The 10,774-nt window shown below is 37.0% G+C and overlaps 1 protein-coding gene across 1 annotated transcript; it reads left to right on the forward strand.

Annotated features, from left to right (window-relative positions):
* Positions 1-276: 276 nt before the first annotated feature.
* On the forward strand, positions 277-7,537 carry LOC114179010 (probable E3 ubiquitin ligase SUD1). Its single transcript, XM_028065190.1, has 9 exons — positions 277-810; positions 1,658-2,350; positions 3,373-4,137; positions 4,226-4,437; positions 4,522-4,878; positions 4,992-5,149; positions 5,231-5,394; positions 5,500-5,646; positions 6,704-7,537. Exons 1-9 carry the CDS (start codon positions 448-450, stop codon positions 7,208-7,210), a joined length of 3,366 nt encoding a protein of 1,121 aa, XP_027920991.1. The 5' UTR covers positions 277-447; the 3' UTR covers positions 7,211-7,537.
* The last annotated feature ends 3,237 nt before the right edge of the window (positions 7,538-10,774 follow it).

The following is a 10,774-nucleotide window of genomic DNA, read 5'->3' on the forward strand; positions in this document are numbered from 1 at the left end:
AAAATACAATAATTAAAAGCATATTTTAAAACAATATAAGATTCATTCAATATTAATCGTTATCCGAAGAAAATCAACCTAAAGTCAAAACATAATTTTAATGATATTGAAGAATTAGTAATTAATATTTTGATACATAGATTTTGGCGTCGAGCATTACCATAAAATAGGTAGAACAAATCAGACGGTGCCACGTGATCCAAAACCCACATGACCATATACGTCACCCAACACCTACACATTGGCGTAATATACTATAACCACCGAACGAGGGCAATCTCGGGAAAACCCTAAATCTCCACGGCAAAATCTTCGATCACTCTCCATTTTCTCTCATCTCTTTCCCCCTTTTTTCTCTCCTTCATTTTCTCGCCCTCACCGACTTTCTCCCTGACCCGCCCTGACTCACCGCCGACTCGGTCCCCGGCCGTTTCGGTCCAAACCGTCATGGAGATCGCTCACGAACCACCTCCTTCCCTCGACGGAGGCCCCATCCCCGTCGAGACACTCGCCAATTCCCCGTCGTCGTCTTCCCCTTCATCCTCCTCTTCCTCCTCCTCCGCTTCGTCGCCGCGCGGTTCCAAGGGAAAGGAGATCGAGTCTACCTCTTCGGTGACGGGAACGGCAGCTGTGCCAGCCAAGTACGATGATGAGGAGGAGGAGGAAGAGGACGTGTGCCGGATTTGCCGGAACCCTGGCGACGCCGAGAATCCACTTCGGTATCCGTGCGCTTGCAGCGGGAGCATCAAATTTGTGCATCAGGATTGTCTCCTTCAGTGGCTTAATCACAGCAACGCGCGTCAATGCGAGGTTTTACCCTATCCGATCTTCAACGTGAATTAACATGTTTTTGTTGGATTTCTGATCCGAATATTTTTGTGTTTGGGACTTGTTCTTGTGTAAACGACGTGGTAATAGTTATTTTTATCGTAGAGTAGCGTGTATTTTGTACTGCTTCTGTTTTATGAATGAAGCTAGGTCTTATGGGAACTTGTGCTGGAATAAGTTGTCCAGTAATGAAGTTAAAGATTCAGAAATTTCTTAATTTGTCATTTTGTTGCTAAGGATGATTGGAAGTGGAAACCAAAAGGGCTGTCATATGTTAGATTACTCTTCATGTTAAAATATTGAACGGCTAATGCTGGAAATGTATTATACCCGTTTATGCCTAATGTTTATAGTTGAAAGCTAAAGTCGGTTTCTGAGGCACAACAATTTTAAATTTTGAACTTGATAGCATAAACAAAAAGCGATTAAAAAGTAATCATCTTCTTATAAGAGTTAATTAAGCACGCTATAGATTTGTTTTTGTAAATTATGCAAATGCTATGCTAAATAGTAGGTTTTCTACCCGTTTATGCCTAATGTTTATAGTTGAAAGCTAAAGTCGGTTTCTGAGGCACCTCAGTTTGCAATTTTGAACTTAATAGCATAAACAAAAAGAGAATAAAAAAAAATCACTCTTGGTCTTACAGGAGTTAATTAAGCACGCTATAGATTTGTTTTTGTAAATTATGCAAATGCTATGTTAAATGGTAGGTTTTCTATTCCAAAATCTGTCAAAAGTAAATTAATCCCTCCTTGCACCATTTTTATGTACCTGTTTCTTCCTTATTGGAAATTTTTTTCTTCTAAATGTGCTTCATATGTGCTGCAGGTCTGCAAGCATGCATTTTCATTCTCTCCTGTTTATGCTGAGAATGCCCCAGCTAGGTTACCTTTTCAAGAGTTTGTGGTTGGAATGGCAATGAAAGCATGCCATGTTCTTCAGTTCTTTTTGCGCCTGAGTTTTGTGCTATCTGTGTGGCTCTTAATTATACCTTTCATAACATTCTGGATATGGCGGTTAGCTTTTGTGAGGAGTTTAGGTGAAGCCCAGAGGTTATTCTTAAGCCATTTATCGACAGCGGTTATCTTGACCGATTGCCTCCATGGTTTTCTACTTTCTGCAAGCATTGTCTTCATTTTTCTTGGGGCCACTTCTTTGAGAGATTACTTTAGGCATTTGCGAGAAATTGGGGGTCAGGATGCTGATAGAGAAGATGAAGTGGACAGAAATGGTGCTCGAATGGCTAGAAGACCTCCTGTACAAGCTAATCGAAATGCAAATGGTGACGGGAATGGTGAAGAAGCTGGTGGAGCGCAAGGAATTGCAGGTGCAGGCCAAGTCATTAGAAGAAATGCTGAAAATGTTGCTGCACGGTGGGAGATGCAAGCTGCACGACTTGAGGCACATGTTGAACAGATGTTTGATGGTCTGGATGATGCTGATGGAGCAGAAGATGTTCCCTTTGATGAACTTGTTGGCATGCAGGGTCCAGTTTTTCATTTGGTTGAAAATGCATTTACTGTAAGTCTATCAACATGATTTTATTGAAACTGACCTTGATGAGGGAAGCCTTTTGAAAAGATAAAACTGCATAGGTTCAACTCATTTTTAAATAACTTCTGATTTAATGAATTTTAATAAATTACTAAATTCTATTACTTAGTCTTTATCAAAATGTATAAGATTATTGAGGTAGACAAGCTCTACTGTCTACCCAGCCATTATTTATATTATGTATGCAGACATGATCTTCTTGGTCTGCTTCTCTGGGGTAATGGATGAGATGCACCCTTGATAATTAACTTTTGTAATTCCATGTGGATGAAAGGATTTCATATGATATAAGCTCGTTAAAATTTGTTGTCTCTTTAATATTAATTATAAGTATTAAGTACTTTGGAACTTGTAATTGCATGATTTTCAATGGTTTTGTTGGAGATCTTACATTAACTCGAGATATGACAAAACCTCAATATATAAGTGGGTGCAAACCTCATCTTATAAGCTAGTTTTGTGGGGTGGAGTTAGGTTTAGATTTTACATTCTTAAGATGACAAGTTGGAAATCTTATGTTGGAGAGGTGTGTTGGAAATCTTACATTAACTAGAAATATAACCAAGTTATAGCATATATACGGGTCAAATCTAACCTTATAAGTTGGTTCGGCTTTATAAGATTGAGTTGGATTTGAATTCTACTTTTTGATAAGTTTGTTCACTCAAAATCAATTGTGGCATGAAGTTTTTATCATTAAAGAAAGCATTTGTAGTTCACTTTATTTTCCTTATGTTGATTGATCATTCTGTTGATGCTATTATGTGTAGTCTAAATTGTACTATATTTAACTGAAAATAAATATTTCTCTAATCATTTACCTATGCTTAGGGTTCATTGTTTATTACTGACCAAAGAAATTCTTATGCTTTTTAAATTGTTGCATTTTCTGATTAATTTTGTATGAAATCGTCTTGTTTTGTTCTCTGGAAAAATGAATTTGCAACTCACATTTCTTACTTCAAACTGAATTTATTTCCTCTAAGCAGGTGCTGGCGAGCAATATGATTTTCCTTGGTGTTGTAATCTTTGTGCCATTCTCTTTGGGTCGTATCATACTCCATTACCTATCCTGGTTCTTCTCAACTGCTAGTGGTCCTGTGTTGTCAGCTGTGGCCCCACTTGCAGACACGTCTCTTTCTCTGGCAAATATTACATTAAAGAATGCATTAACAGCTGTTAAGAACTTGTCATCTGAAACTCAAGAAAGTGGGCCAATTGGTCAGGTTGCAGAAATGGTGAAAGCGAATGCTAGTGAATTGAGTGAAATGTCAAACAACATAACATCTGCCTCAGCTGTTATCTTGAAAGGAGGGTCGATTGGAGCTTCGAGGCTTTCTGATGTTACTACTCTAGCTATTGGATATGTTTTTATACTTACTCTAATTTTCTGCTACTTTGGGATTGTTGCTTTAATTCGTTACACAAAGGGTGAACCTTTGACCATGGGAAGGTTTTATGGCATTGCTTCTATTGCAGAGACCATACCATCCCTCTTCAGGCAGTTTTTGGCAGCAATGAAGCATTTGATGACCATGGTTAAGGTTGCTTTCCTCTTAATCATTGAGCTCGGAGTATTTCCCTTGATGTGTGGTTGGTGGCTTGATGTTTGTACCATTCAGATGTTTGGGAAGACAATGGTTCACAGAGTTCAGTTCTTCTCTGCATCCCCTTTAGCAAGCTCACTGGTCCATTGGGTTGTTGGGATTGTGTACATGCTACAGATTAGCATATTTGTCAGTCTTCTTAGAGGGGTAACTTCTTGTCACATGATATGGTTTTTAAAGCCCTGCTTATATTGTTATTCACCGTTTCACATGATTTGTTTGTTTACAATGGCAGGTTTTACGTAATGGAGTTTTGTACTTCCTCCGGGACCCTGCGGATCCAAACTATAATCCATTTCGTGATCTTATAGATGATCCTGTGCACAAACATGCTCGCAGGGTTCTATTATCTGTTGCAGTTTATGGGAGTCTGATTGTGATGCTGGTATTCTTGCCTGTCAAACTTGCCATGCGGATGGCACCTTCGATTTTCCCACTTGACATATCGTAAGCTAGCCCCTTAATCAATTTTGGTAGTTTCCATGGATTTTGTATCACATTTTTAAATTGTGAATATGAATGTTTTTGCAGGGTATCTGATCCATTCACTGAAATTCCAGCTGACATGCTTCTCTTTCAGATTTGTATCCCATTTGCTATTGAGCATTTTAAGTTGAGGACAACTATAAAATCCCTACTGCGCTATTGGTTTACTGCTGTTGGTTGGGCTCTTGGTTTGACTGATTTCTTACTGCCTAGGCCTGATGACAGTGTAAATCAAGATAATGGAAATGGAGAGCCAGGTAGGCAAGAAAGGCTACAAGTAGTACATGCTGGAGTGCATGATATGGGCTTGATGCCATTTGCAGGCGAAAACAGGGCCATTAGTACAGTGGGAGAACTGAATTCTGGAGAGGACTATGAGAATGATGAGCAATCGGACTCTGAGTGAGTTCCCTTCTAATTGAAATCTAGCAGAGTCATCAGTTTCTTTGCATATGCTTGTTTTAGCTGTTGTTAGTTACCCTGTCACCATCTAATTAAATATTTTGCTATTGCAGTTATGCCTTTGTGCTTCGCATTGTTCTTTTGCTGGTGATTGCGTGGATGACACTCCTGGTCTTCAACTCTGCTCTGATAGTTGTACCAATTTCACTTGGCCGGGCACTTTTCAATTTTATTCCTCGCCTTCCCATAACTCATGGGATTAAATGCAATGGTATGTAAATGATTGAACTAGCTTTTCAGTCACTGGGCTTTATAACTTTTCATGTGTTTATGACCTTATTTGTTTTCACAGATCTGTATGCATTTATCATTGGAAGCTATGTAATCTGGACTGCTGTTGCTGGAGTTAGATACTCAATTGAACAGATAAGAAAAAGGAGAGCTTCTGTTTTGTTTGGCCAAGTATGGAAATGGTGTGGTATTCTGGTGAAGAGTTCTGCACTTCTGTCTATATGGGTAAGGATGATCCTGTTGCTAATCACTGTGTTACTGAAGCTGGTCATTTGATTTTGCATATATCTGTATTTGCTTGTAAGTATACTAATTCCTATTTTTTGTCAGATATTCATTATCCCAGTGCTAATTGGTCTTCTCTTTGAGCTTTTGGTGATTGTGCCAATGAGAGTTCCTGTGGATGAAAGTCCAGTATTCCTCCTTTATCAAGACTGGGCATTAGGCCTTATATTCCTGAAGATATGGACTAGATTGGTGAGTTTGTTTCCTTTTATTATCATCTTTTTTCCTGGCTTTAATTTTTCTGGTACAAAACTTTTATAAGTTTATTAAATACTGAATGGTATGTACAAAATATATTGAGTGATATGATCTATATAACCTCCTTTTTGCGTATAAAAAAAGAGAAAAATCTTTCTGCTGCTGTACACTATTTCGGGTAAATTTATCCTGCTGCATCAGTATTTATGCTATCAATTCTCTGGAATATTTTTCTCGTATATGTTTATTTTCACCCCAATGGCATTATGTGATTCATGTAGCCCCAACCACTCTTAGTGCAAGACTTCTTGTTACGTTTTTTCTTGTTTGTTTCCTCATCCATTATTGCCATGAAAGACTAACCAAGTTTTATGCTAGTTGCTGACAACCTAACTTAAATCTCATTGTAATCTGGGCTGGGGAATTTGGGACTGGTTTGTAAGTGTTGGCTTCAAATCACAAAGAAGGTAGTATATAATGCCAATGACATGTTTTATTGATGTTGCTAACACCATTGTGGGGGTAAAGGTTGGTCATTTCTTCATATTTCTGGTATAATTTTTTTTGGGTGCATGGTATGTTTCTTCATTTTCTGGTAGACAAAAAAAAATTAAAGCATAATAGGGTATTGTGAACTTAAGGGGGTGGGGTCAAATTCGCAAGGGTTGATAAATACTGAATTTTGAATGATTTATAGTAGGTTGGTAAGAATGAATTTAGAGGGAAAGTCTGAGTGAGTTTTCTTGGTTTCTTGGAATTGTAATCAGAGGAAAGCGTTTTACTTGGATATTTAGTTGATGAACTACAACTTAGTTTGTTTACCATGAGCGAATTTCAGATGATCAATTTCCATTCAGCTGACGAATATGGGAAATCTTTTCTTAACAAACTAACAATTTGAGTTGTCACCTTTTGCTGTTCCCTTATGTGTTAAATTTATTTGTGACGTCCCGTTTGTAAATGATTGTGTATCTCCCAAACGTTTGTGACATGATTGAGTTGAATGTGTCTATTTGCTATTTTTACGTTGTTGACTTGGTTCTTTCATTAGGTTATGTTGGACCACATGATGCCTTTGGTGGATGAAAGTTGGCGAGTCAAATTTGAGAGGGTGAGAGAGGATGGGTTCTCCAGGTTGCAAGGTCTTTGGGTTCTTCGGGAGATTGTACTTCCGATCATAATGAAGTTGCTGACGGCATTATGTGTACCTTATGTTTTGGCCAAAGGTGTATTTCCAGTGCTTGGGTATCCGTTGGTTATCAATTCTGCTGTGTATCGGTTTGCATGGTTGGGATGCCTCTGTTTCAGTTTCTTGTGCTTCTGTGCTAAGAGATTCCATGTCTGGTTCACAAATCTCCATAACTCAATACGTGATGACCGGTATCTCATTGGCCGAAGGTTGCATAACTACGGAGAACATGTTGAGAAAGCAAATGAAGCAGGAACTTCTACAGAATTGCAGGACACTATTTTACTTGGTACGGGCTTAAATCAACAAGATCATGATGCAGATGTTGGACTACGGTTGAGGCGTGTAAATCATCAACAGGTAGGCTGAAATGTATTTTCAGGTAGGAAGGCCACTGTAGGTTGGTGAAGCCTCTCGGGCAGACGAGGTTCGTGAATCTCATGTATACTCCACCTGTTTTGGGTACTTATAACACCTCGTCATGACACACCTGTGCTGTAGTTAACACTTAACTTCTGTGCGTGCTTTCTTGTTTAAATTTAGCTAAAAGGGGGAAAATAAAATTGTTGATAGCGCATTTTTTTTTTCTAAATAATTCTTTGTGAAATAGGGAAGCTGAAGGCATGCTATGAGATATATACTTAATAACATAGTTATTGTAGTTAAATGTTATGGTAGTTTGATTGATACTTCTAACTGGTTAAACGTTGCTGAAATCTATGTACCCTTGCATGAAAGATTTCCCTGTATATCGCAACGCAAATTGATACATCCTTTCAGCAGAAAGGCGAAAGCTCAGTCGAAATTAAAATGTAATAACCACTTCAAAATTTAAATCCTACTCTGAATTCTAGACATATTAAATATATAGATGATATTTCAAATTGTGGAGTCTACCCATGTTGAATTCTATTTGATGTAGGGGTGCTTATCGGGTGACTGAGTATCAATTATATCAGTACAGCACTATCCAAAACCGTATTATTTACTTAAGCTGGTGACGCCAGATGGTAACAACGTTAGAAGTAATTTCTTGAAATATAGGTGATGTTCCAAGATTCAGAGGCTTTGGCTTTGGCTTGTTAAATTATATTGTAATAGTTAAAGAAAAGAAATAAGTTTTTTGACCCACCTTATGTGGTAGTTGAGGTGTACTTTTTTTTTTTCATTTGCAATTATTTGGAATGGCTTATGGTGGAAAGTAGAATGCACACCGGACGAGGGAAATGAAAGGACGCGGGGTGATGAGCATTTGAAAGAGAAAACTAAGTTTCACTTTCACTCTCTCTCGTTTGTCGACAGGAAATCGCTTTTCCCTTGAGATCAGAAATAGAAATTCTAATAATCATTGTCATATCCTATTTCATGTTTATCTAAATCAAAGAAAAATTAACCCTTGAGATGATGATTACTTAACCTAGAATTCATATTCAATCATTCCACACCAAATTGTATTCAATCTCAAAACAATATGAACTCTAAGAAAATAGATTAAAATGAGAAACTTTATTAATTAAATGTTATAATATTACATTTAAAAATCATAATTCAAATTCATCTACGCAAGATCAATAACAATTAATCCATTCCCCATTTCTCCACCTCACACAACCCAAATCTATGTATGTATAATCAATTCGGAAAACATTGAATTCATGCACAATAGAGGTTTCAATTTCATTCTCATTATTGTGAATCATAAGATTTTATTAAATCATAAACTGATTCCAAACACAATAAAGAATCAATTAATCTAATCATACTTATGTTGAATCTCTTCCTTTCTCCCCATTTGCACATTTAGTTGACTCAACTTTTATGTTGTCTAGGCGAAAAACCTAAAGAACCTAGTTTGATCCTTAGCAAAATCCTTTACTTAAACAAAATTGATATCACACAAAATATAATAAAGTAGCCTTGGAGTTACGATATAACAAGTAACAAAATGGTTCATTTCATAGTAATTATGAATAACTTACATACAAGTATTTCATATTACCACTAATTGGAATACAAGAGTGTATCGCCAAATCTTTCCACATTTAGCATATGTGAAGACCATAACAAAATAAACAGGCAAATACGAGGATTTCGTAAACTTACTAGTTTATTTCACATATGAACACCAGAATACAAGGACCAACTCCTTCGCCCTTGTAGTGTCCGCTAGAACCATCAACTCTAACATTGAAGCCACGAACCCACTACATCTTCAAGGCTGAACACTCCAACCACTTTAGCTTCGAAATAGGGTATTTGGAGCTCAACCAGTTGGGAAAAGTTTCAAAACTTTTTCAATTGAAGAAGAAGAAAATGTAAATTAATATAGCACTTCACACCTTTTATGCAATAATTTAATTTATATTGATACACATGCATTCACCAATAAACCAATTCTTAACATATGATTAACCCAAAGGAACATTCAAATTCATATAGATTTACAACATAACCCAATCATGCTTCCAACTCATGCCACATTAGTAGTTACTTGAAATTATCAAGAATTTATTCATGCATTTTAAAGACTTTCAAACCAGCAATCATGAGTAACATATATCTCTAGCTATTAATCTTCAAATAAAATTTCCACCGTTCAAAGTGAAGAACTACATGTTATGGACCACCTGTCAAAATTTTACTTAAATCGACAGTTAACGAATCGAGAAATGCAATTTTACAAAAACTGTGCAGACCAGAAAAACGATGGCGCCTAGCGCCTAAAAGTCAGGAACCTGACGCCTAGCAGTATAAAACCAGCGTCCGGCAGTTCTTGTTGCGCAAAAAGTACGAAAAACAACACTTTTTCATCAAAAGAACACCAACACGCATTGCTTGGCAGCAACTCTTCACCGCCAGGCGATTCTTACCAGAAACCCAGAAGTTGGAATGTTTTAATATGAGTCGCTTGGCGACTTTGGAGGCCCGCTAGACGATTTCTGGAAATTTTCCAGAAATGCGAACACAAGGAGAATTTGATCATAAAGGCATTATGTTCACGCATTATACAATGAAAAACATCACTAAATTAATATATCTTCAAAGTAAGAGCATGATAATTCAATTTCTATTAACCCGCATACCAAATCAAGAGATTATCAAGCACCCAAAGTATCCCACACATCACAGGACTCAAAAAGGGCAACAATAGTTCCGCCAGGTGGTTCATACCCCTAACCCAAAAATTGGGTTCACATTTCATGCGTTGCTTGACAAGTCTTCAATGCCGTTAGGTGGTTTCTGAAAAAATTTAGAAACGTGAAGAAATCCAGAATGAATGAATAGAAGAGCAATCATACATCATACTATTCATGAAATTACGATAAATACAATCAAGTATTGGTTCAGCTCCCCTAACCTGGTTTCCTCGCTTCCAATTTGCAAAACTTATGATCCTTGATGATAGCAAAATCTCACTCCTTGACACCTTCTAATTTTTCCACATTCAGTGGCTTCCAAATACCCTCTTAGCTCTCTCTTTTTAGTGTAGATTGATTAGAAGTATCAAAAGGACTCTACCTCACTCTTAACTTCCTATTATTCTCACCTCCCACTCTAATTTTTAGCAAAAAGGAACCTTATTTCACATAAGCCAAGCTTTAAACACATAACCACACCATTATCAAGTCAATGCATAACCATTCAACCAATTCATGATAATTCCTATACATCTAAGAATTTATAATCACTCATCATGATTAAGTATATCATTAAAATTAATAAACTATTAAAATAACATACAAAGGCATATACTAGACTCAAACCCAAGTTCGTTCATTCATAATAACTAAGTACTTTTAACCATTTGAGCTAGTACTTTTCCACGTCATAAACCCCAACATTAAATGACATAAAGGTTCCCACTATCCGTATTTATTAAATAATTATTTACTTAATCACTTAAATTTCTCGGGTCTTACACTAGACATATTC

Source organism: Vigna unguiculata, chromosome 3 (genome assembly GCF_004118075.2).
Source record: "Vigna unguiculata cultivar IT97K-499-35 chromosome 3, ASM411807v1, whole genome shotgun sequence".
Lineage (NCBI taxonomy): Eukaryota > Viridiplantae > Streptophyta > Magnoliopsida > Fabales > Fabaceae > Vigna > Vigna unguiculata.

Coding starts and splice junctions, on each gene's coding strand:
- LOC114179010 (XM_028065190.1), top strand. CDS start 448: ATGGAGATCGCTCACGAACCACCTCCTTCCCTCGACGGAGGCCCCATC. Junction 811..1,657: donor GCAACGCGCGTCAATGCGAG/GTTTTACCCTAT, acceptor TATGTGCTGCAG/GTCTGCAAGCATGCATTTTC. Junction 5,150..5,230: donor TCATGGGATTAAATGCAATG/GTATGTAAATGA, acceptor TTGTTTTCACAG/ATCTGTATGCATTTATCATT.